The 27,992-nt window shown below is 34.7% G+C and overlaps 1 protein-coding gene across 1 annotated transcript in view; it reads right to left on the minus strand.

Annotated features, from left to right (window-relative positions):
* The window catches only part of LOC107559662 (armadillo repeat protein deleted in velo-cardio-facial syndrome-like), a 54,334-nt gene that overhangs the window by 12,430 nt on the left and 13,912 nt on the right, over positions 1-27,992 (minus strand). The window contains exons 2-12 of the mRNA XM_016243562.1: positions 27,272-27,582; positions 25,286-25,402; positions 23,546-23,641; positions 21,205-21,588; positions 16,045-16,459; positions 9,313-9,496; positions 7,577-7,694; positions 6,456-6,624; positions 5,410-5,427; positions 4,738-4,809; positions 1,375-1,502 (exon numbers count right to left, since the gene is read on the minus strand). Of these exons, the coding sequence (XP_016099048.1) occupies positions 1,375-1,502; positions 4,738-4,809; positions 5,410-5,427; positions 6,456-6,624; positions 7,577-7,694; positions 9,313-9,496; positions 16,045-16,459; positions 21,205-21,588; positions 23,546-23,641; positions 25,286-25,402; positions 27,272-27,352 (1,782 nt within the window). The 5' untranslated portion in view covers positions 27,353-27,582. The remainder of the gene's footprint in view (positions 1-1,374; positions 1,503-4,737; positions 4,810-5,409; positions 5,428-6,455; positions 6,625-7,576; positions 7,695-9,312; positions 9,497-16,044; positions 16,460-21,204; positions 21,589-23,545; positions 23,642-25,285; positions 25,403-27,271; positions 27,583-27,992) is intronic.

Below are 27,992 nucleotides of genomic sequence, written 5' to 3' on the forward strand. Positions count from 1 at the left end.
AGTTATAGACTGTCAGTCGCAGATGCTCAGTTACAGATGGTCATTCACAGATGGACAGATTTAGACAGTTCCAGACGGTCAGTCGCAGATGGTCAGGTCAGGCACAGATGGTCAGTTGAAGACAGTCGCAGATGGTCAGTCACAGATGGACTGTTACAGACGGTCAGTCGCAGATGGTCAGTCACAGACGGTCAGTCACAGATGGTCAGTCACAGTTGGTCAGTCGCAGATGGACAGTCACAGACAGTCAGTCACAGATGGACAGTTACAGATGGACAGTTACAGACGGTCAGTCACAGATGGTCAGTCACAGACGGTCAGTCGCAGATGGACTGTTACAGACGGTCAGTCGCAGATGGACAGTTACAGACGGTCAGTCACAGATGGTCAGTCACAGATGGACTGTTACAGACGGTCAGTCGCAGATGGACAGTTACAGACGGTCAGTCACAGATGGTCAGTCACAGATGGACTGTTACAGACGGTCAGTCACAGATGGTCAGTTACAAATGGTCAGTCACAGTTGGTCAGTCACAGATGGTCAGTTACAAATGGTCTGTCACAGTTGGTCAGTCACAGACGGTCAGTTACAAATGGTCAGTCACAGTTGGTCAGTCACAGACGGTCAGTCGCAGATGGACTGTTACAGACAGTCAGTCACAGACGGTCAGTCGCAGATGGTCAGCCGCAGACAGTCAGTTACAGACGGTCAGTTACAAATGTTCAGTTCCAGACGGTCAGTTACAAATGGTCAGTCACAGTTGGTCAGTCACAGACGGTCAGTCACAGATGGACTGTTACAGACGGTCAGTCACAGACGGTCAGTCACAGACGGTCAGTCACAGACGGTCAGTCACAGACGGTCAGTCACAGACGGTCAGTCACAGACGGTCAGTCACAGACGGTCAGTCACAGACGGTCAGTCACAGACGGTCAGTCACAGACGGTCAGTCACAGACGGTCAGTCACAGACGGTCAGTCACAGACGGTCAGTCACAGACGGTCAGTCACAGACGGTCAGTCACAGACGGTCAGTCACAGACGGTCAGTCACAGACGGTCAGTCACAGACGGTCAGTCACAGATGGACTGTTACAGACGGTCAGTCGCAGATGGACTGTTACAGACGGTCAGTCACAGACGGTCAGTCACAGATGGTCAGCCGCAGACAGTCAGTTACAGATGGTCAGTTACAAATGTTCAGTTCCAGATGGTCAGTTACAAACGGTCAGTCACAGTTGGTCAGTCACAGACGGTCAGTCACAGACGGTCAGTCACAGATGGTCAGCCGCAGACAGTCAGTTACAGATGGTCAGTTACAAATGTTCAGTCACAGTTGGTCAGTCACAGACGGTCAGTGTTTGGTGTGACTCACGGCCCAGTGTCCAGCTGACAGGTTCTGCAGGGCTCCAGCCGCTGCCTCCAGTGTGTTGTGATTCTGACTCAGTTTGAGGAGCGACAGGTAGAGTCGGACCACCTCCGGCTGGTACAGAAGCTCCAGGCCTGCAGAAACAGATCCATTAGCATGAATCATGCATGAAACACTTCATGCAATCATCTAAAATACATGTGAAACGGAAATGTGTGACGTGAAGACCAAATCCCGTCAGAACTAGAGTTCTGCATTATTTTAAGAACACGTGAGCGCTGGTCGACAGGCTTTTACTGATGTTCTGAGAGGATTTCTTGGGCACTGCGGGACGAGCTACACATTGAAGTTTAATATTTAATGCAGAGGTTTGTTCAGATCACTCTGAGCACTAGTGCTGGTGATGCTGGAGTTGGTAAACAGCACTGAATAACAGATTTACAGTCACACCTGAACCAAAACATTCAAGATTCTGTATTTGATCCTCTACAGTCAAACCAGATTCAGAAAGTCTGATCCCGGCTGAAAAGCAGAGACGATCACGAGAGGCTTTAGGGATTTTATATATCAGAACGTGCCTTTCATACTAACAGTGTCTCTCTCTGTTACTGCAGCAATTCTTCATTCACATCAGTGAGTCAAACACACATCTAACGATCCTGCTGCTAGCCGATCATCAGACCATCCTCCTCAAATAAACATGTGCAGGTCATACTGAGAAACGCACAGCATCTTAAACTCATAAAAACTCACATTTCACTCCAAAACCATAAGAAAAAAAGCACACTGCATAAAAAAAATGAAGACTACTTTTAGGACTGTTAAGCAAATTTTCCCCAAGTTCTTATTACTGCATTCATGATTTTTCTTAACATTAATTATCCATGAAACCCTTTAAAATCACAAGACAAAATAATAATTATTTATTGCAGAAAATTACAAATATTTAAGGACTCAAAGTTTTTTTTTTTGCATTGCATTGTTATTTTTTATAACAATTAAACACACTTGTAGTATTTATTACTATAATGCATTGCTTTTAATTTTTTTTAAATTATTTTTTAATTATCTTCAGTGATGACTCTCAATAGACTACATGATACCCAAGAAAACTAACATTTCACTTTCTTTCCATTAACAGCATATTTTTTTATAATAATTAAGCACATTTTCCCCAAATTTCTTATTACTGTAATCCATTTGATTTCATATTTTTATCATTTTTTTTATTGTAATTATCCTCAATAATGATTCTCATTAGACTCTCATTACTCTACTACTATAATTTTTTACAGCATTCATGTAAAAAATGTTCAAATCAAATTAAATGCAGTACTACAAATACTAACACCACGTAGAAATACTTTTAAAATGTATAGATACATGTTAAATAAAACATCACGATTTGCTTGATTAATGTGGGAAGATCTCATTCTCTTTCATTTTTTATATTTTCCTTATTATTATCTTTACACCAATCACTGAACTGCAGTAACTGAAGGTAAATGAAAACATTAAAACTCTTTTTTCTTAATAGAAATAAAGCTGATGCAAAATATATATATATTAGATGATAAAATGTTACTTAAAACTTAAACAAAAATGAGAAATGCTACCTTGGGAACTAACTGTGTTAAACTTACTGAAACAAAGAATTAAAAAGAAATTTCCTTAACTGACGTTAACCTGACATAAAATATAACTATTAAATGAAAAACGTAAACTTTAAACTTTAAAAATTAGAGATGTTGTCTTGGCAAATAACTGAAATACATTAAGATAAAGTATTAAACTTACTAAAGCTAAAACTAAATATTATTTTCCTTATCTAATATAAAGCTGACAAAATATAAATATTAGATGACTAAAAACTTAATTAATTAAACGTAAACATTATAAACGTCATCTTGGCAAATAACTGAAATAAAATAAGTTAAGGGTACTCAAAAGTATTAAAAATCATTTTACGAAAGTAAAATAAAGATGACATAAAATATAAATAATATATTTTTAAAAATTATGTACTAAAATTTACTAAAAATAAATGTTTCTAAATTTATTACTAAATTACAATACTAAAAATAAGTTAAAGGCCAAGCAGAAATATGAAAAAAACAAAAGCACAATAAAGTTACTAAAACTTAAACTAAAATTATTTTCAAAAACTGATCATATAAAAAATTAAAGCTAATTTAAAATATTGATAAATACTATAATTATATGAATTTATATCATAATAACAATAATAAATTCTATAACACTAAAAAAACATTCAAAAGTCAGGCTGCTTATTTTGGTGGAAATGTGGGATACGGCTGACGGGACGCATACTGAGCGACAGAGACGTCTGAGAAACAGAGATGTCTGAGAGACAGAGACGACAGAGACGACAGAGAGACAGAGACGTCTGAGAGACAGAGACGTCTGAGAAACAGAGATGTCTGAGAGACAGAGACGACAGAGACGACAGAGAGACAGAGACGTCTGAGAGACAGAGACGTCTGAGAAACAGAGACGTCTGAGAGACAGAGACGTCTGAGAGACAGAGACGTCTGAGAGACAGAGACGTCTGAGAAACAGAGACGTCTGAGAGACGTCTGAGAGACAGAGACGTCTGAGAGCTGTCTGAGAGACAGTGAGAGACAGAGACGTCTGAGAGACAGTGAGAGACAGAGACGTCTCAAAGACGTCTGAGAGACAGAGACGTCTAAGAAACAGAGACGACAGAGACGTCTGAGAAACAGAGACGACAGAGACGTCTGAGAAACAGAGATGACAGATGTCTCTGTCATCTCTGTTTCTCAGACGTCTCTGTCTCTCAGACGTCTCTGTCTCTCACTGTCTGAGAGACAGTGAGAGACAGAGACGTCTGAGAGACAGTGAGAGACAGAGACGTCTCAAAGACGTCTGAGAGACAGAGACGTCTAAGAAACAGAGACGACAGAGACGTCTGAGAAACAGAGACGATAGAGACGTCTGAGAGACAGAGACGTCTAAGAAACAGAGACGATAGAGACGTCTGAGAGACAGAGACGACAGAGACGTCTGAGAAACAGGGACGTCTGAGAGACAGAGACGATAGAGACGTCTGAGAGACAGAGACGTCTGAGAAACAGAGACGTCTGAGAGACAGAGACGTCTGAGAAACAGGGACGTCTGAGAGACAGAGACGTCTGAGAAACAGAGACGATAGAGACGTCTGAGAGACAGAGACGTCTGAAAAACAGAGACGTCTGAGAAACAGAGACGTCTGAGAGATTAAGATTAAAGATTAAAATCGCAGCCCTGCCTCTGTTTTGTCTGCAGTGTTTCTCAGGTTTCAGACACAGATTTCAAATGAAATGTGGCCAAACACAAACACACTCCAACCTTTCATCGGCAGACTCCTCCTGCAAAGATCCGCACCGCCGCTCTTCTTCTCTCCGGCTCCGTGTCGCTTGCCTGAGGAGAACCAGTGCACACATCAGAGTGCGTGTGTGTGTGTGTTTGTGTGTGTGTGTGTGTGTTTGTGTGTGTGTGTGTGTGTGTGTGTGTGTGTGTGCGTGTGTCAGATGGCAGTGCGCACCAGAGTGGGTGTGTGTGTGTGTGTGTGTGTGTGTGTGTGTGTTTTTGTGTGTGTGTGTGTGTGTGTGTGTGTGTGTGCGTGTGTGTGTGCGTGTGAGTGAGTGTGTGTGTGAGTGCATGTGTGCGTGTGTGTGTGCGTGAGTGAGTGTGTGTGTGCGTGCATGTGTGTGTGCTTGTGTGTGCGTGTGCATGTGTGTGTGCGTGTGTGTGTGTGTGTGTGCGTGTCTGTGTGTGTGCTTGTGTGTGTGCGCGTGTGCATGTGTGTGTGCGTGTGTGTGTGTGTGCGTGTGTGTGTGTGTGTGCGTGTGTGGGTGTGTGTGTGTGGTGTGCGTGTGTGTGTGTGTGTGTGTGTGCGTGTGCGTGTGCGTGTGCGTGTGTGATGCGTGTGTGTGTGTGTGTGTGTGTGTGTGTGTGCGTGTGCGTGTGTGTGTGGGACGGTGGTGGGCGGCACGTGGGAAGCTGAATTTAAAAACTTACACTGATGGAACCATTCTTCTGCAGAAACCAGCGGAGCGGCCATGAAACACAAAACACACACACACTCATCAGACACAGCTATAACAATGAGAACTAGGGTTTATAAATCATGACTGCAGGCTGTGTTTCATTTACTGTCATAATTGAATGTGCATTACTAGAAACTTGCAAAACAATGTGGTGTTACCAGGGTTATTAAAGTTAACCAAAACCATAAAACAATGTTTGTTACTTGAAATAAAATGCATTTTGAAAAATACATTTGTATATATTTTTTTAATTTGAAATAGAATCTTTTGTGACATTATAAATGTATTTACTGTCACTTTAATAAAATACTTTCAATTAAATCAAACTGAAAATATAAAAATAAAAACAAATTTTAAATTTTAATAAAAATACAATAGCATTGATATATGATACTAAAGAATAAATATGATACTAAAATAACCTGCGTGTTACATAAACACTGTTCAAGCTGGATATTGTCCATGTGAGTGGGGTCAGTGAGATATACTTCTGAAAAAATTAAAAATTAATACTTTTATTCATCAACGATGCATTAAATTGATCAAAAGTGCCAGTAAAGACATTTATAATGTTACAAAAGCTTTCGATTTCAAACAAATGCTGTTCTTTTGAACTTTCTGTTCATCTGTGAATCCTGAAAAATAAAATGCATCAGTTTCCACAAAAATATCGTGCAGCACAACTGTTTCCAACATTGATAATAATCAGAAATATTTCTCGAGCAGCAGATCAGCATATTATACTGATTTCTGAAGATCATGTGACACTGAAGACTGGAGGAATGATGCTGGAAATACAGCTGCGCATCACAGAAATACATTACGGTTTAACAGAGATTCACATAGAACACAGCTGTTTTACATTCTAATAATATTTTACTATTTTTACTGTATTTTTGATCAAATAAATGCAGCCTTGGTGAGCAGAAGAGACTTCTGAATGCTGGTGTACTATTTTACTTCTGTAGTGATGTATTTGTGAGTGCTGTTATGATAATGGTTCAGTAAGTGTCTGACCTTTGGTCGCTAGTCCTCCAACACGTTCCGGCTCGTCCTTCTTCTTATGGTGACCTCCTGATTTCGCGCTGTGATTGGCTGCTTGGATGTGGAATTTCTCAGCTCCAGGAACTTCTTTGTGCACGTGATACGACAGATTACGCAAGATACAGACGCAGTTCTCCACCGACTGCGGAAAACACACACGAGAAACACAGGTGTAAGACTGAGAGGAAGCCTTCAAAACCAGGAGAAATGCACAAATATGATTCAAACACACTGCAGGAGAGATGCACACAGAGCATCATATCACATAAAAACAAATGTGTATTATTTTTTTTAATAATAATAACAATAATAATAATAATTATTATTATTATTATTTAATTTTGCTTAAAGTTTAGTTTATAAATTATTATTATTAAAGTAAACTCAAGTAATAATTATAATAATACTAATAATAATAATAATATTGTTTATTATTATTACTATATTAAATGAACTTACATAATAATAATAATAATAAATATTTAGTTTTAGTTAATAATAATAAAAATAATGTTTATTATTATTATTATTATTATTTTTTTAGTTTTGTTTAAAGTTTAGTTTATAAATTATTATTTTTATTATTATTAAAGTAAACTCAACTGGAATTAAAAAGTAGATAGTAATAATAATAACGATAATAATAATAATATTAACCATTATTATTATATTGAATAAAATCACATAATAAAATTGAAAATAATAATAATAAATATTTAGTTTTAGTTAATAATAATGATTATTATTATTATTATTATTATTTAATTTTGTTTAAAGTTTAGTTTATAAATTATTATTATTAAAATAAACTCAACTGGAATTACTAACAACTAGATAGTAGTAATAATAACAATAATAATAATATTAACCATTATTATTATATTGAATAAAATCACATAGTATAATTTTAAAATAATAATAATAATAATTTAGTTTTAGTTAATAATAATAATAATAATAATTAAAATATGAGAAATCAGATTTCATTTTAAGTGAAATATAATTTATTTTTTCCCTTGTTTTTGGTGTGAAATGTGAGGTGATCAGTTCATGTGCAGGTGTGCCGTGGCCTGGATTTCTATTTAAATTCTTACTTTGTTATTTATGTCCCTCTTGGCGACAGCAGAATAGAGCGCGTGCAGCAGAGCGTCCACCAGCCCGTCACACTCACGCAGTCTCTGTCGAGCTTCAGCTCCGTCTGAACTCACGTTCCTGCAAACACACGAGCGCAACACAATCCTGCTGCAGTCTGACGGATCAGCATCAGAGCAACGAAAGACCGCTTAACCCTCAGAACGCATTCAGGTCGTTTTGACCTGGAAGATATACTTTTTTTTTTTTTTTAATGCATAGAATTTAGAGAGGGAATGAAACTTTGCAAATGCGTTAAGACCCTCGAAATACACATCATTTATTTTTTTCAAATTTTTTACAATTATTTTTTAAGAGATATAAGCATTTAAAATGTTTGGGTCATTTTTGACCCGAGTGTGTATGGAGCACCATTAGTGTCAAAAACTTTTTACTTTTTATAAAATTATCTATGAAGTTATATTAGTGTCAAAAACTCTGGTAACATATTTCACTTCTTCCTCATATCTCACACACTTTTTGGACTGGATTTTGTTGATGATCATAAATATGCATGTTTATTGATAAACCAGCGCAACATGAAAAATTGATCACTTTTTTCATCTGAAAGTGAAAGTTTATGCAAGTAAAATTAATTTATTTTGTTTGAAAACTTTTCAGAGTAATATTTATGTTGCTTTGATGTTGTTTTGTTAAAAAAAATGTAGGTTTTATAAATTTGGATCATGAGTTTAATTGAACTTCAATTCATTCCAATGGGGTTAATACTGAGATGATATGTTCTTATAAATTTCATACAATGATATATTCAGATAAATTTTGCCTCAATATTGAAAAACAAATCTACATATTTTGCATCAGTTTTTTTGGTGTAGGTCATATGTAATCTACATTTCTTAATTACTAAAAAAGGGGTAAATACAGTAATAGCATGGTAACATTCAAAACTTTGCATTTTTTCACATTCACTCATTAATGAGAAGTTGCTGATCAGATACAATATGGTTTAATTGAAAAAATATGAATTTATGACTATTTAATAAAATCAAATTATGAGGGTTAAAGAGCTTGATTTGAGCCGGTACGTACCTCAGTTTTGACGTCACGGTTCTGTATAGTTTCGGTACAGCAGGAGAAAAAAAACTAAACATAAATAGCTTTTTTTTTTTACATTTAACAATGGATTACTGAATAAATTCTTTAAATAAATCCAATTATAATTACAATTTATAATAATTTACAGAGTCATAACTTGTTTCATAAAATATTTATATAAACATATGCATTAAATAATTAAAACATCACTAACACGTAAAATAAATGATGTACAGGCCTAGTCTAATATTTCACAAAATGCTCTTCACTAGACTTCATTTCTCGAGCAAATAATGAGCTGGAGACACTGATATAAATGCCTGAGGTAAATGAAATGCTATGTGACAGCTGTTTTAATCTTTCCGCGGTTGAAACACTAATTGAGCGATTACGCAAGGGGTGAGACGTTCATTCATGTATATTTTGCGTTAAATCTAGTAATAAAGATGAAGGGATGATCGCGCTCCATGCTTCCGTTAGAACTGAGGTGTTAGTTTACGGCGATCTGTCGCGCCGCATCAAAGAGCGTCAAAACGGCATTTATTGTCTGAATTTCCTGAAAAAATGAAACGATTTGAAAGACCCGTACCGAGAATTTTCGGTACAAATACATGTACAGTTACACCCCTAGAGAAAAGCGAACCTCAGGCATCCTGAAGTGTTCTTGAAGACCGTGTTCCACTCCGGGTCTCCGGGTCGGGCCGGGTCGTTCGGGTCTCCTCTCAAACCCGAGTGAGGGATAATGATCTCGTCGGTCAGCGTCTGCAGGCCGTGGTTGATGACGATTATCTTCAGAGGCTCATGGGAGGAGATATTCCACAGCGTTCCTGAGAAACACATGAGGAATCGTCAGGAGACTCAGTTCACTAGAACTAAGAATGATTCCATTTACAGGCCAGTCGTGGCTTGCTATTAAGCACTGACGGAACTACAACACTCAGTTCAATTCAATTCAATTCAGTTCAATTCCCTTCTCTTCACTTCAGTGCTGGTGACCAGTTAGATAGTGGAAGTGTTTCTGTAGCTCAAACAGAAGAGAAGGAAAGAAGTCTCTTCTGCTCACCAACACTGCATTTATTTGATCAAAAATACAGTAAAAATTTTGAAATATTATCACAATTTAAAATAGCTGTTTTCTATGTGAATATCTGTTAAACTATATTATTTCTGTGATGCGCAGCTGTATTTTCAGCATCATTCCTCCAGTCTTCAGTGTCACATGATCTTCAGAAATCAGTATAATATGCTGATCTGCTGCTCGAGAAACATTTCTGATTATTATCAATGTTGAACACAGTCGTGCTGCACAATATTTTTGTGCAAACTGTGATGCATTTTATTTTTCAGGATTCACAGATGAATAGAAAGTTCAGAAGAACAGCATTTATTTGAAATAGAAATCTTTTGAAACATGTCTTTACTGTCACTTGTGATCAATTTAATGCAGTATTCATTTCTTTCATCGTTCCAATGAAATCAGTGTGATTTATCATCATTGAGATACTATTGCAGTTTTTGTTATTATTTAGTATTAGATTTTATTTGTATATTTTCTGTTTTCATTGAAGTTAAACTTTTAGTAACTTTGTTGTGTTTTTGTCATTTTTATTGTTTTTAAATGTCTATAGAGTTTTTAGTAATTTTTTCAATTTCAGTTTTAGTTACTTTTAGCACATCAAGTTAAACTAGCTAGTTGCCTTGTCAACTAGCTAAAATAAAAGAAGTTTAAGTTTTTTATATTTTACTTTATTTCAGCTAACACTTATTTTATTTCAAGTTAGGGCTGCACGATATTGGAAAAAAATGACATTGCGATATCTTTTTTTCTGCGATATATATTGCAATGTGTAGAAATGCAGGAATGTTCGTCAGATGTCTTGAACTGCTCAAAAATTAAATAATTAATAATTCTAGAATAATTGGGATGATTTTGTAGGCATCTTCATAGAAAATAAATATAATAAAAAAGTATACTAATAAAAACAACTTTTTACTTTTTGCCTTATCCTTATTTTGGGTTGTTTAATACACTACTTGACTCACCTCATTCACTACCAATTCAGGCAAATCAAGGATCTAATATGTTAGATTTAAACTTTGTGTAAGTTATTTGTTATTTTATGTTAGGCCTATTGTTTTGTTTAATACAAGTGAGTCTGTCGTTGTACTGTTTTGTAACTGTCCATTCAAGCAATTGACGCTAAATTGCCGCTAATTCGAAAGTGAAAGTAAAATGCGCACAGCATTTAAACTATTTAAAGGCGAAGGAAAGTGAGGAAAAGAGGGTAAACTCGAACGAACTCCAAAATCATCCTTTCAGCAGCCAAAATATTTCCATATAACTGACGATGCATTTATTTTTGCGACATATCTTTCAGTTTGGTGCTTTTCTCCCATTCCTTGTTTATTTCGCCATGCACACGCAGAGATTGCATGCAAAAATGTGAAGCAACAAACGTGTGCTTTGCAGCCTAAATAGTTTTTTAAGAACCCTTAAATCAGAATTAATTACTTTATATCAGGCAAATATAGAACCGTGCAAGTTTTTTTTCTCTTTTGAATCAAACAAAAATATGTATATGTTTTGCCCTGCCCAGATTCCTGACTGGAATCTGAACCAGAATTGTTACATTTCTCATAACTCCAATCCCAAATTTCTAAATCAAACACACTGTTTAATTCTAAGCCAATTTACAAGAAGCTGCACAAACCTCACATTTATTAGAAACAGAAATCTTTTGTATCATTATAAATGTCTTCACCGTCACTTTTGATCAATTTAATGTGTCCTTGATGAATAAAAGTATATATATATATTTTTTAAAAAGGTACTGACCCCAAACTTTTGAACGACAGTGAATCAGGGTTCCCACTCTTTTTCAGAATTCATTTTCCAGGACTTTTCACATTTCATTACGACGGGAATAAAAGACATGGATCACAGATTCACGGCCTAAAGTAATATATTTCTCTCTCTTTTTAAGACTTTTAAAGGGGTCATATGATGCAATTTAACTTTTTCCTTTCTCTTTGGAGTGTTACAAGCTCTTGGTGCATAAAGAAGATCTGCAAAGTTGCAAAGACTAAAGTCTCAAATCTAGAGAGATATTCTTTATAAAAGTTAAGAGTCAGCCACACCTACGTAAAACGGCTCGTTCTAACACGCCCCCACATACCTACGTCACGATGTGGGAAGATTTGCATAATGCCGCCCAAATGTTCACACAAAGAAAGAAGGCGTAACTTTTAGTCTCGCTGTAGTATTGTTGCTGCCGCCGCCATGTCGTGAAGGCGAAACTACTTTGTTTGGTCTTCCAAAAGAGGACGATATCTGCTTCGTCATGCCTAGAGCTGATCTGTGCTGGTTGCAGAGGAAATACAACAACTTCACGCTGTGGATCGCCGGATCGGCTTTCACCGTGGACGAAGCGGAGTCCAGCCCGGGGTCGTCACATGTGGTTGCCGCAAACCTCCTTCGTCGAATCCGCCGGCCGCCGCTCACTCTAACCTGCCGTGTGTGACGCTGTGTTTCGTTGTGAAAGCAAAACTACTTTGTTTGGTCTTCCAAAAGAGGACACGACTAGAAATCAGTGGTTAAGTTGTATTTACAACACTGTTCCAGAACACTTCAACCCAAATATTCAGATGTGTTCAGGGCATTTTATGGAGGACTGTCTCCTGATCCTGGGAGAGTAGACTACAATGCCGGCTGTTCTGACTCACAGCCTGTAAGTACATTTTTCATATTTAAAGGATTTGCCACTGATGATTCAAACGTGAGTTTTGAGCAGTGTAGAGTAGCGCTTGTTGTTTGTCATTTCTCCGATCACAAATGCAGACATGGTTTTATGTTTACGCTGCATGATACAACGCAACGCGTAAAAAGACAGTCATTAAAAGTCATTATAATCAGTAATTATGTCCCCACTGGATGCAGCAAATGCCTCGTTTGTAATGGGTTTTAATGTTTTTGTCTCGTCGCTCCGGCCGGACAGGGCATCATCACAGTATGGTAGGGGCGTAACATTTCTGTCACACGCTTAAGGTATTCGGCCAATCACAACGCACTGGACAGCTAGCCAATCACAGCACACCTCGCTTTTCAGAACGATGAGCTTTGTAACAATCGACACGTTTCAGAAAGGCGGGGCATAGAGGAGAAATAATAAAGTACAGTATATGGAAAATAATGTGTTTTTTGAACTCATAAACACATTTCATTACACCAAATACACAACATAATGTTCTTTTTAGCAATATCATATGACCCCTTTAAGAAGTCTTAAAAAAACTTACACATTATGGCTATGATGACTTAACTATAAAATCAGAAATGCACGAAATATGCACACACACTGAGCTTCTGATGTTAAACTATTCACTTTATTATGATAAACACATTACGATGACTGCCTAGGTGGTTCTCATTAAGTTTTCCCTTCCATCTTTCACCAACTGCAGTTAAAATAAAATAAAATAAAATAAAATAAGGCATTCTAAAAAAAATTGTCTGCAAAAAGCATCTGTCCCAATCAAAATAAACAACATAAAAATGTCTGTCCAACTGTATATATTATTGACACTATTCAGACTTTAGGGGTTAAATGTATCGAAGTTGATCCGTGATCCATACTGATCATGAATTTAATGTTTTAAAATGAATACAATTTTGAATAGTAAGAGAAAAAGCAGTAGGTGGCAGCAAATAACAGTCTTAACTAGATTGAAACGTTTGTAGACAAACTTTAAGTTGGCTTGAAAAAGCCTGGCTAGAAAGTTTGAAAAAGTTTTAAAAGCTTGCAGTCTGAAAGTTTTCAGTCTGAAGTAGTTTGAAAGTTAAAATAGTTTTAAAGATTAAAGTTTGAATGTTTTCAAGGCAATACAGTCTATCAGAAAAAACAGATAGGTATAAAACATATTGCTAGGGTACCTGGGGTGGTTGCTAGGCTGTTTCTAGCATGACTAGTATGTTGCTAGCGTGATTAAAATGTTACTAGCATGTTGCTAGCATGATTCACATGTTACTAGCCTGCTTCTAGCATGATTAGCAAGTTACTACCGTGTTTCTAGCATGATTAGCAAGTTAATAACATGTTGCAAGCATGATTCTAGCATGATTAGCATGTTACTAGCATGTTGCAAGCATGATTCTAGCATGATTAGCAAGTTAATAACATGTTGCAAGCATGATTCTAGCATGATTAGCATGTTACTAGCATGTTGCAAGCATGATTCTAGCATGATTAGCATGTTGTTAGCATGGTGTTATCATTTTGTTAACATGGTTAACAAGTTACTAGCATGTTTCTAACATGTTGTTAGCATGATTAGCAAGTTACTAGCATGTTGTTAACATGATTAGCAATTTAATAGAAATTATGCTGTTTTGGTTTTGATGGTCTGGTTTACGAAAACCGTAAGCCGGATCAGTTTGAAAAGATATAGCAACCCGAGTCAGACCAGTCTGAAGGTCTGACCTAAGTTTGGTGTTTGTAGCTTTAAAAGTCTAGGAGGAGATACATTAAAAAATAAAAATAAATGTCTCAGAAGAAGAAGAAGTTTAAATAGGATTTCAGTAAGTTGGCTTTTTCAAGCCAACTTAATAAATGATATTACTTATTGGCTAATATTAGATATTTAACTGTGAACTTCTGTCTTTTAAACATTAGTTTTCCCTGTTGTGTCCTAGATCATGACTTTCAACATAGATGCACATGTAAAATGGTGAATTTTTTTTTTCTGTGGTTATTTCAGGGCTATAAATGTCCATAGTTGTAGGATGTGTATTCTATATAATTTTGTTTTTGCAACTCTCTCAAAATACCTACTTCTCATTTACTTATTATAATCCACTGCCAATAGTTCTACTTTTTGGGTATTCATCAGTTTGTCAAGAATATTCTAATCAAACTGTATGTATTTTTGCTGTATATGTTATGACTTTTAGCTTAGTTTTAGTGTGATTTGATATTTTTAGACAAAATAGTATTGGTCTATAATACAGGCAATTTATTAGTATGGGTAATAATTAAGGGTTTTTTTCGAGTGAGTCACCAGAGTCATTCTTTTTAAAGATTCATTCAAAATGCTTATTCATTTAGGAATGAAGCAAATCACGGTCTTTATGAATGAGTCACTGAATCGCTTTCTCAAATGATTCGTTCAAAAATGCCGATTGGTGGAATTGTTGAATAAGTTATGTTATTATTGTTTTCTTTGTGCACAAAAAGTATTCTTGTAGAAATTTCGGTTGAACCCCTGATGTCACATGGATTATTTTAACGATGTCCTTGAGTAATTAATGACAGAATTTTCATTTTTGGGTGAACTATCTCTTTAAATCCTAGCACATGCAACTGCCAACACAAGACAGCGTCACTACTCTGAGAGATTGCTCACGGGTCAAAACTCTGCGTCCCTGAACACAGCGCTTTCTGTTAATAGTTAATAGTTTCAGACCATTTGTAAACTGTTCTTCAATGACCAAGAACATTACAATAGTAATAATAATAATAATTTTCCAGGACAACAAGATTTTTTTTGTTTTCTCTCATTTTTCATGTGTTTTCCAGGACTGGAGAATTGGTCATTAATTTTCCAGGTTTTCCATGAAGCGTGGGTACCCTGTGAATGTTATCAAAATTATATAAGAATCATTAAAGAACCAGAATTGTTCATTGGTTATTTTAGTATCACTGTGATTTTAATTTTGAATTAGATTCTATTTTTATATTTTCTGTTTTAATATTAGTTAAACCTTTAATAATTTTGTTGTGCATTTTTTGTGACTTTTATTAGTTTTTTAAATAGTTCTTATTATTTTTTTATTTCAGTTTTAGCTGTTTTAGTACATTAAGTAAAACTACATGAAAATTAGTAATCAGAAATGTTGCCTTGTCAACTACCTGAAATATTTTTTTAAAATAGTTTTATTTGATTTCAGTTCATATTTATTTTATTTCCAGTAACAAAAAATGTTTTTATGGCTTTAGTTTTAGTTACAGTTTTAGTTAACTATAATAACCCTGCTTGGAATCAGAAATGGAATGTTTTGTAACATTATAAATGTCTTTACTGTCACTTTTAATCAATTTGCTGCGTCCTTAATGAATAAAAGTAGCAAATTTGGTTACACTTTATTTTAAGGTAATTAGAACATAATAACAGTTGTTCTAATTCTAAATACAGTGTAATTATACATTTAAGTACTGAGTACTATTAATTAACTATATGTACTTACTATATGGTTAGGGTTACTTACATGTAATTATGCATAATTAATTGTTATTATAATAGTAAGTACATGTGTAACAATGAAACTTTAAAATAAAGTGTTAGCGTAATTTCTTTCACTTTTTAACTTGAAAGCACGAACCTGTGACGAGCTCTCGGACTTCCATGTCGTCGGATCTCCTCAGGAGCCTCAGCAGCGCAGGAATGCCGTCCGAGTTCTTGATGGCCACCTTGTTGAAGTTGTCCCGGCCAAAGGAGATGTTCCTCAGCGCACCGCAGGCCTTGCGGTGGACCTCGGCTTTGGGATGATCCAGGAGCCCCACCAGGACGGGGATCCCATGCAGCTGCCTGACGTCTTGCTTGACCGTGTCGTTCTCGTAGCAGAGGTGCTGCAGATACGCGGCGGCGTTGGACTTCACCGGGTCCATGGGGTGGCTCAGCATGGAGATGACCTCCCGCAGGTTCGGATCCCGCCAGCGCGGATCCTTGCGGATGGTGTCGAGGCTCACCATGCTGGCGCGTTTCTGTGGGATGAGCGTCTGCGCACGGTACAGGTCCTGGAAACAGGGATGGACCATTAATTAAAAAGGGAATCGAAACCAAAATTCAGAACCTCTAACCCAGTGTTTCCCAACCACTGTGACAAGTTGTTGGTCAATTCCAATTCTGATTCTGATTCTTATCGATTCCCAGTTTCGATTCCAATTAGATTAGTTTACACTGCAAAAAATGATTCTCTTACTCAGTATTTTTGTCTTGTTTTCTAGTATAAATATCTAAACATTCTTGAATCAAGATGCATTTACTTGACAAGTAAAATTATTTAAGATATTAAGTCTTGTTTTCTAAAAAATAAATTATCAAATTTTTGTTCGTTTTTGCTTAAAACGAGCAAAAATATCTGCCAATGGGGCAAGAAAAATTATCTTGTTTAGCCTTTGAATTAAGATTATTTTTCTTACCCCATTGGCAGATATTTTTGCTCGTTTTAAGCAAAAACGAACAAAAATTTGATAATTTATTTTTTAGAAAACAAGACATAATATCTTAAATAATTTTACTTGTACAGTAAATGCATCTTGATTCAATGTTTGAGAAGAAGTGTGGGATCAGTAAGACTTGTAATGTGTTTTAAAGCAGTCTCTTCTGCTCATCAAGGCTGCATTTATTTGATCAAAAATACAGGAAAAAACAGTAATATTGCAAAATGTTATTACATAATATAAATGTTACATGTCTGTGTGTTTTGAGGTTCTGTTGTGACCTAGTTTTGCCCAGTCTGTTTAATTAGTCATTCTGTTCACCTGGTGTACAGGTACATCTCAAAAAATTAGAATATCATGAAAAAGGTCAATATTTTTTGTCACTCATTTCAGAAAGTGAAACCCATATATTATATAGATTCATAATATATTACATATTTTACATATTTAAATAAATTACAATTTAATGTATCTTAAAATAGAAAAACATTATTTTACATCATAATATTTCACAATATAAAATGTTTTCCTGTATTTTTGATCTAATAAATACAGTCTTGATGAGCAGAAGAGACTCCTGTAAAAACATTTAAAATCATTCTGATCCCAAACTTTTGACCGGTAGTGTACATACTAGAAAACAAGACAAAAATACTAAGGAAATCATTTTTTGCCGTGTATTTTCTTATATAGCACATTTCTACTGCCACAAGAGCAGCCCAAAGTGCTACACAATGCGTTCAAGAAGACCGAACAAAGACAGTAACAAGCACAGCATCTTAAAAGAAAAAAACAAATATTACGTCTCTCCTAAATCAGACACAAGCGGCATGCTATAAAAGTGCTTCTTCAAAGCCGTTTTAAAAGCGAACAAAGACGGGGCAGAGCGAATGGCTAGAGGTAAGTTATTCTATAACGAGGACCGGCTGTCGAAAAGAATAGTTATATCAGCAATAGTTTATCAGCAGATCTTAAGCTCTTTACTGGTTTACGTAAAGTAGCAAGATCTGACAAATACAAGGGCGCATTTAAAACGTAAAAAATCATTACTAAGGCCTTGAAATCGATCCGATATCTAACACGTAACCATTGCAAGAATGCTAAAATTGGACTTTCTGTGGTTCTATCCCTATTCTATGGTTCTATTCTATCTCTGTCCAATGTGGTCAAACATTTAGATATCAAACATATTTATTCTGTGTCTCTTTTTGCAAAACATTTAATTGCCGCTGAATGCCATGAACAAAAATCAGCAGGCTACATAAAAAGCTGGACTCGATTAAGAACGGTTTGCGTGCAAAATAGAGCGGCACAATTCTGGATACATTGAGACTTTTTTTTATAAATGGAGGTTGTAGTTCTCTCTCAATTCTGAAGAAAAAAATAGAAGACGAGTAAAAATCTCATGGAATTTATAATTGGAATGATTCAGTGACTCACTCAAGATTTAGTTTCATTACCGGATGAATCAGTGTTTTTGAATAAATCTCTTGAATGAATGACTCAAAGACAAATACATTTTTAAGAGCACCTAAAAAAAAAAGATGCGCACTCGAGAATTGATAGGTGGAATTGAAACTGAAATTGAAATTTTAATTTTACAAGCAAAATAGAGCGGCACGATTCTGGATACATTGAGACTTTTTTTTTAATAAACGGAGGTTGTAGTTCTCTCTCAATTCTGAAGAAAAAAATAGAAGACAAGTAAAAATCTCATGGAATTTATAATTGGAATGATTCAGTGACTCACTCAAGATTTAGTTTCATTACCGGATGAATCAGTGTTTTTGAATAAATCTCTTGAATGAATGACTCAAAGACAAATACATTTTTAAGAGCACCTAAAAAAAAAAGATGCGCACTCGAGAATTGATAGGTGGAATTGAAACTGAAATTGAAATTTTAATTTTACAACAAGTATCCGATTCTGGAATTGGAATTGATTTTCGATTTCCAACCCTAGTCGGGTGTGCTGTGGAACATTATCAAAAACTTCCTTATCTCTATTATATTTCATTATTAAATCAGTGCTATGCCAACGATATGTCTGTTTGTGGGTTTTACAAATATTTAACCAATGAAAAGCATTCAAATGAGCTTGTGACTAAACCTCGTAACGCCATTGGATCCTCAAACGGTCAGTCAAACCTCATAACTCCGCCCCGCCTCCATTCAGAATAAAGCGCCGCGACGTCTACTTCTTCACAATGAAAGGGTAAATAAAGAACTGATGTTTGAATAAGAGCAGCGTTTTCTTTACTCACTTTAAACGCTGAGTATTTTGTGTTTAAAGAGCAGAGAAGAGTCTTAGCATTGGCTGTCTAGTTGTAGCCAATACAATTTTGTATTTCAGTTTTATTTATTTTAGTACATCAAGTAAAACTAAATTAAAGTGAGAAATGTTGCCGTGTCAACAAGCTGAAATAAAGTAAGTTTACGGTTTTTATGTTTTGTTTCCAGTAACAACACTGTTTTTATGGATTTAGTTTTAGTTACAGTCTTAGTTATTTTGTTTGGAAGAGATGCTGGTTATTTTCTACTTTCGACACGGCAATATTCATTTATTTTGTTTGCAAAAAATTAAAGATAAGAAATGCACTCTTTCATTAGAAAAACATATCCCACCTTTAATAGCTGGTTTGTACAATACAGTAAAAAATAAATATATAAATAAAATAATATAAGATGAGATGAGATAAAATAAATTAAAATAAGATAAGATAAAATAAAATAAGATAAGATAACATAAGATAAAATAAAATCAAATAAGATAAAATAAAATAAAATAAGATAAGATAAGATAACATAAGATAAAATCAAATCAAAAAAGATAAAATAAAATAAAATAAGATAAGATAAGATAACATAAGATAAAATCAAATCAAATAAGATAAAATAAAATAAAATAATATCAAATAAAATAAAATAATATAAAATAAGATAAGATAAGATAAGATAAGATAACATAAGATCAGATCAAATAAAATGAAATAAAATAAGATAAAATAATAAGATAAGATAAAATAAAATAAGATAAGATAACATAAGATAAAATCTAATCAAATAAGATCAAATAAAATAAAATAGGAAAAAATAGGGGAAAAAAAATCAATAAAATAAAATATTAAATTAAATAAGATGAGATGAAATTAAATGAAATGAAATAAAATAGGATAAAATAAAATAAAATAAAATAATAACATAAGATAAAATAAAATCAAATAAGATAAAATAAGATAAGATCAAATAAAATAAGATCAAATAAGATCAAATAATAACATAAGATAAAATCAAATAAGATAAAATAAAATAAGATAAAATAATAAGATAAGATAAAATAAAATAATATAAATAAGATAAAATAATAAAATAAAATAAAATAATATAACATAAGAAAAAATAAAATAATAAGATAAGATAAAATAAAGTAATATAATATAAAATAAGATAAAATAAAATAATAAGATAAGATAAAATAAAATAAAATAAAATAAGATAAAATAAGATAAAATAAAATAATAAGATAAGATAAAATAAAGTAAAATAATATAAAGATAAAATAAAATAATAAGATAAGATAAAATAATAAGATAAAATTAAATTAAGATTTAATAAGATAAGATAACATAAGATAAGATAAGATAAAATAAATTAAAATAAAATAAGATAAGATAACATAAGATAAAACCAAATAAAATAAAATAAAATAAAATAGGAAAAAAAAAATCTATAAAATAAAAAAAAAATCGTTCAATAATCGTAATCAAGGTAAAGTGTTCAATTAATGGAGGTTATGATTTTAGGTCATATCGCCCATCTCTACCTGTAAATATGTGTGGGTGGTCAGGTCCAGTGCAGGCCTCATGTGAGGGAGTGAGTCCGGCTCCGGTTTGGAAGCGGCGCGGGCGAAACCCTCGCTGTGGAGCGGCAGAGTGTAGCAGTTCTCCGGTAAGAAGGTCCGGCCGGGAAAGAAGGGTAATCCGTGCAGCAGCGTGACGGCCTGAGCGTTCAGCGTGCCGTACAGAGACGGCGGATCCGTGGGAATCTCGTTGGGAGGGTCAGAGGTCACGCCGGGGTCGGGGTGAGGAGGTCGAGCCGTGTGTGTATCGTCCTTCTCGCCGGAGGAGTCAGGAGGCGGCGCTCGATCCGGACACTGAACATCCGGATGCGGTGTCTGGGATTCTTCCAACCCTTCAGATGAAGCTTCCTACAGAGAAAAATAAATATAAAAAAAAAAAAAAATCGTTCAATAATCGTAATCAAGGTAAAGTGTTCAATTAATGGAGGTTATGATTTTAGGTCATATCGCCCATCTCTACCTGTAAATATGTGTGGGTGGTCAGGTCCAGCGCGGGCCTCATGTGAGGGAGTGTGTCCAGCTCCGGTTTGGAAGCGGCGCGGGCGAAACCCTCGCGGTGGAGCGGCAGAGTGTAGCAGTTCTCCGGTAAGAAGGTCCGGCCGGGAAAGAAGGGTAATCCGTGCAGCAGCGTGACGGCCTGAGCGTTCAGCGTGCCGTACAGAGACGGCGGATCCGTGGGAATCTCGTTGGGAGGGTCAGAGGTCACGCCGGGGTCGGGGTGAGGAGGTCGAGCCGTGTGTGTATCGTCCTTCTCGCCGGAGGAGTCAGGAGGCGGCGCTCGATCCGGACACTGAACATCCGGATGCGGTGTCTGGGATTCTTCCAACCCTTCAGATGAAGCTTCCTACAGAGAAAAATAAAAATATATAAACATGATTTGAGGAATCATTCATGTCTGGATTCGACACTTCCCAGCAAATCAAATTTTCCCCGTTACAAATCAAGTGTTATTTTAGTATTGTTCAGATCATATTATTATTTTTCATTATCTTTTAATTCATAACGTTTTTTTATTAATTTTTATATACTTTTTAATTAATTGTAATTAATTTTTTTATATAGTTGTATTAATTTTTATTTCAGTTTTAGTTAGTTTAAGAGAAGTTAGAAATGTTGCCTTGTCAACTCAAAAAACTATCTATATAACTATAATAACCCTCTTACAAATATCTAAAAATTCTTAAATAAATATACATTTACTTATCGACTATTTTAACACATAAAGTCTTGTTTTCTGAAAGATTATCCAAATTAATAATTAAAACCTACTTTTTAGCAGAAGAAAAAAATCTACAATGAATCATTAGTCATAAATTATAACTGATTTGTTTATAAAAAGAATCTGTTGAAGTAATTATTTTATTGTTCTGTATCAAATGTATCAAAAATGTATCAAGCTTAAAACAAGAAAAAAATACCTGTCAGTGAGGCCAGAAAATATTCTTATTTTCCTTTGAATTAAGTTTGTATTTCTTACTGCACTGACATATACGTTTTCAAGTTTTACGCATAAATTCACTTAATTTTGGTAGATTTTTCAAAAAATAAAGACTTCTTACAGACCAAATAGTGCCCAGTAAATGTATCTTGATTTTAAAATGTTTAAATATCTGTACTGAATAAGACAAAAATACAGAGGAAGACTAAAGACCCGCCAGATTAATAACAACATAACAGCACATCGATCTGAACACATTCACAGCGTGAATAAAGATGAATCTGGATTCTATCAAATCTGGTTTAATGAGTGTCTTACTGAGCTGTATAAATGACTGCGGGGAAGTTTTGATGAAACAGACTGAATTAAATTGAACCCTTCACCACTACACACTGCAAAAACATGATTCTCTTACTTAGTATTTTTGTCTTGTTTTCTAGTATAAATGTGACCCTGGAGCACAAAAGCAGTGTTGAGTCGCTGGGGGATATTTGTAGCAATAGCCAACAATACATTGTATGGGTCACAATTATACATTTCTCTTTTATGCCAAAAATCATTAGGATATTAAGTAAAGATCATGTTCCATGAAGATATTTTGTAAATGTCCTACCGTAAATATATCAAAACTTAATGTTTGATTAGTAATATGCATTGCTAAGAACTTCATTTGAACAACTTTAAAGATGATTTTCTCAATATTTAGATTTTTTTGCACCCTCAGATTCCAGATTTTCAAATAGTTGTATCTCAGCCAAATATTGTCCGATCCTAACAAACCATACATCAGTGGAAATATTATTTATTCAGCTTTCAGATGATGTATACATCTCAATTTCGAAAAAATTGACACTTATGACTGGTTTTGTGCTCCAGGGTCACAAATATCTAACATTTCTTGAATCAGGATTACTGTACAAGTAAAATTACTTAATATATTATGTCTTGTCGATATTATGTCGAAATTGTGTTAGTTTTTCCTTAAAACAAGCAAAACTATCAGCCAATGGGGTAAGAAAAATAATCTCGTTTAGCCTTTGAATTAAGATGATATTTTTTGCCCCATTAGCAGATATTTTTGCTTGTTTTAAGGAAAAACTAACAAAATTTTAATATTTTTTTTTTAGAAAACAAGACTTAATATCTTAAATCATTTCACTTGTACAGTAAATGCATCTTGATTCGAGAATGTTTAGATATTTATACTAGAAAACAAGACAGAAATACTACGTAAGTTTTGAAACAAGATTATTCATATTCTTTAATACTGGCTTCCCCATTGAAAAGCATGAAAATGCAAAATTATATTTCGTTTTTTTTTAAGATGATGATATAAAGAAAGCGTGTGATCTGCAATATTCACCTTCAGGAGGTTGGGCACGACTTGTTCATTGGAGCTGCTGTTGGATTCGCTGTCAGGACTGGACGATTTCTCCGTCCCAAAGCCTGAACTCTCAGTCTGCAAAACATCAGAGAAATGGCTCAGCGTGAGCTCGTTAACACCTCATCGTTAGCCTGCAGTTTTAGGCTGGTAAACAATATCTACTTTTTATCAGGAGAAAAACAACAGCCAAAATGAATCATTTAGTCATGCATTATAAATGATTTGTTTATAAAAAAGAACCTGTTAAAATAATTGTTTTTTGGCTCGCAAATTCAAGTCAAATGAATATGAATATTTAAATCCTTTTTTTATTAATCTATTGCACTGCCTAATGAAACCGGTTATTATGCTAATTCTTGTTTAATATAAGCAGACAGATGCCAACTATGAAAAAAAAACATTCCTGTTGTTCTTCCTCAGTATTTCTCTCTTGTTTTTCAGTACAAATATCTAAACAAGACGAGATGAGATGAAATAATATCAAATAAGATAAGATAAGATAAAATAATATTAAATTAAATAAGATAAGATAAGATAAAATAAATTAAAATAAAATAAAATGAAATAAGATAAAATAAAAAATAAAATAATATTAAATAAGATAAGATAAGATAAAATAAAATTAATTAAAATTAAATGAAATAAGATAAAATAAAATAAGATAACATAAGATAACATAAGATAACATAAAATAAATTAAAATAAAATAATTAAATTAAATTAAATTAAATTAAATTAAATTAAATTAAATTAAATTAAATTAAATTAAATTAAATTAAATTAAATTAAATTAAATTAAATTAAATTAAATTAAATTAAATTAAATTAAATTAAATTAAATTAAATTAAATTAAATTAAATTAAATTAAATTAAATTAAATTAAATTAAATTAAATTAAATTAAATTAAATTAAATAATATTAAATTAAATAAGATAAGATAAAATAAAATAAATTGAAATGAAATAAAATGAAATAAGATAAAAAGTCATATTTATGTTGTTTTGTTAGAAATAAATATGCAGGTTTCATAAACTCAGATTGCTTTTGAGCAATCATGAGTTAAATTACATTCCATTCATTCCAATAGGGTTAATACGGGTAATTATCAGATTTTATACATTTCATAGCATTACATATTAAAATTAAATTTCTCAGCAATATTGAAAAAGATGTATACATATTTTGCTGCATAGTTTTTTGTTGTTGTTGGTGTGCTTCATGTGTATGTGTCTAAATTGTTTAATTAATAATCAAAAAGGGATAAATTCACTACAAAATGGTGATAACATGGTAAGATTCAAATCAGTTTTTTCGCATTCACGCAATAATGAGAAGTTGCTGATCAGATACAATATGGTTTTAATTGAGAACTATTAAGCTATGACTGTTTAATAAAATAACAATTCTTCAGGTTCAAACGGACCTGGAATGAGAAAATCATATGTGGACTTTGAATGCATTACGAGGGTTAGGAATGTTTAGATATTTCTAATGGAAGAATCAAAAATACTGATGAAGAACTTTGCATTTCCTCAGTTGGCATCTGTCTGCTTATATTAACAAGCATTTGCTTAATGCAATAAATTAATAAAACGATTTAAATATTCATAGTTTGGCTTGAGTCCGAGAACAATGAAATCATTATTTCAGCAGGTTCTTTATATAAATGAATCATTTATAAGTCATGATCAAAAATCATGTTCTGCAGCGTTCCTACGTGTGTCTCTGTGTGATTTGAGCTTGCGGGGTTGGACGCGTCTGAGGATGGGGTTCCTGCCGTCTCATCCGTCTGCTCTTTGGTGTCTTGAGCTGAAGGTTCCTCCAGATCCGGCTTCTTTTGGACCAAAGGGAAGAACATGAACAGGAGACACGAGATCACGCAGGTCAAGCACAACTTCACTGATTCACGTTTCTCAAACCGAACGTCTCCACATTAAAGATGACGGAAAGCCCTTTGGTGTAAAAACACGCTTAAGAAAAGCAAGCAGAACTTCCGGTGAATTATACATGAGCGCTGCTTCATAACCACATCACACACTTCAAGAGACGACTTGCACACTTCAGGAAAAACATCTGCACTGTATCTGCTAACAAGAGCGAGAAATAACTCGATACGGATCGGGCGTGACCACACAAACATCTACAACACAACTGTCTTCATTCAATCTTATTTAACAATCATTGCTTACGATAAATGACACTTGCTTCGATTTAATTGATCTAATACAATGCATTTCACACATGCATGAACTGAATCGAGCTGAATAATGACTTCTGTACAGCCAATTCATTTCATAATTGATTAATTTTGCAACATCGACACTGTTATTAAACTGGATTGCATAATCATTTAACAGAATTGATCTGAATAATGACACTGTTATCTTCTAGTAACCGCAGTTCAACTATAGTATATGTCGAAAAACGCAGTAACCACAAGTTTACTATTATTTGACCTATATCTGGGTAACACTTTATTTTAAGGTGTCCTTGTTACACATTACATTAATTGTTTTTATACTATTATAATAATAATTAATTATGCACTATTGCATGCAAGTAAGCCTAAGACCTAAGAACCCTAACCGTATAGTAAGTACATGTAGTTAATTAATATCACTCAGTACTTAAATGCATAATTAAACTGTAACAATGACACCTTAAAATAAAGTGTAACTGAAATTTGTAGTAAAGGGAATAATAATAGTAATAATAATAATCAATTTGGCAAAATAAATCACGGATAGTACAGTTTTGCTTATGCAACAACACTAGTTTTTGTCCTGTAGAGAATACAAGTGATGTTTACCTGTGAAAACTGTGTTGATACTGTTGCTATTTGGCCCTTATGAAACAATCAACTTACTATAGTACCCATAGTTCAACTATAGTACAGTATATGCACAGTATAACCACACATTTGCCATGGTTAACATTATCTGAACTATAAAATTTGGGAATAATAATCATACATTTGGCAAAAATGCACAGTTTCACTTATGTAACACCATAGTTAGTTTTCACAAGGGAGATATGAGCAAAAATACACGAGTAAGTAATCCGAATGAGAAAGAAATAAACAGATTTTATAGTCATTTACAGTGTTTTAATCAGATTTGCATTTATGAAAAATATGCACGCAAGGAAAGTGGTTTCAGAGGTGGAGCAGGTGATGAAAGACTATACGCACATTTATAAAGACATGCACATTAAGAACATGAATTAAGCAAATAGGGTCGATTCATGTTTTTCAATGCTGAGTTGCCAGCTCACTATGCACCAGATGCTTTTACGCGGTTTGTAGCCCGTCTTACCCACTACGTCATGTGGCCCATCCATCCATCCATCCATCATCCATGTCATGCACATCAGCTCAGTGTCAGTGAGTGGCTCAAGGGCAGCGGATCCGCTGTCACAAGCCCAAGTAGGACATCACGGAGCGCCGCGCAGCTGCGCGTTTTTGGTAGCTGCGCCGCATCAGAGTTTAAATCTCACTGTCAGACGCGCAAGAAGACAGAACCCCGCTAGCGCACGCATGCCGCATCAATCCTCTGTATTTACATGCGATCGCGCCACACGTGTGAAGCTGCAAAGCAAACAGATCCAGAGCAGGCGAGGCGATGCCCACCCAGCCCTGGCATCCACTGCTGCTGCAGACGCACAAGAATCACCGCGCTGCGGGAACAGCGACGCATGCACTCACCTCGTTCACCTCCGCAGGCATGCTGGCGACGCAGAGCGGCGTGCGTTTCTGGGTAAACACAGCTGTATGCAGCTCACACATGAGCAGCCATCCTTCCTCCTGCCTCACGCGTCCGCATGCACTCGATCATGCTCTCTCTCTCTCTCTCTCACACACACACACACACACACGCAGTAGAGGAGCTGCTGAATCAACAGCGCGGTTCACACACACTCTTCACCGCCCGGCGAGGAGGAGAACCACATCTGCTTAGTGTTTGCCATTCATTAAATGAGATCATTAGCGCTCATTAAAGCAGCAGCAAGGAATAGCTCACCAAAAATGAAAATCTGCTTTAAATGTGCTACCTAAGATGTAGATGAATTTCTTACTTCATTCATCATGTTTGTAGAAATGCAGCACTGCATCAGTGTCTCAGCAATGGATGCTCTGCAGTGAATGGGTGCCGTCAGAATGAGAGCTGATAAAAACATCACAATAATCCACACCACTCCAGTCCATCAGTGAACATCTGGAGAAGACAAAAGCTCAAACTAATCCAGCATTAAGACGTTTATAACTAAAATACATAGAGTCTATAATCCATAATAACTCTTCCTCCAGTGAGTCAGTGTTCTGGTGTGAATCAGGAGAGAAATCTGCACAGATCAAGCAGCGTTTAAACAGCTCTAAACACATATGTGGCTGGATTCTGATGTGAGAGACAACAGCAGATGCACTT

This window comes from Sinocyclocheilus grahami, unplaced genomic scaffold (genome assembly GCF_001515645.1).
Source record: "Sinocyclocheilus grahami isolate Dianchi unplaced genomic scaffold, SAMN03320097.WGS_v1.1 scaffold694.1, whole genome shotgun sequence".
Classification (NCBI taxonomy): Eukaryota; Metazoa; Chordata; class Actinopteri; order Cypriniformes; family Cyprinidae; genus Sinocyclocheilus; species Sinocyclocheilus grahami.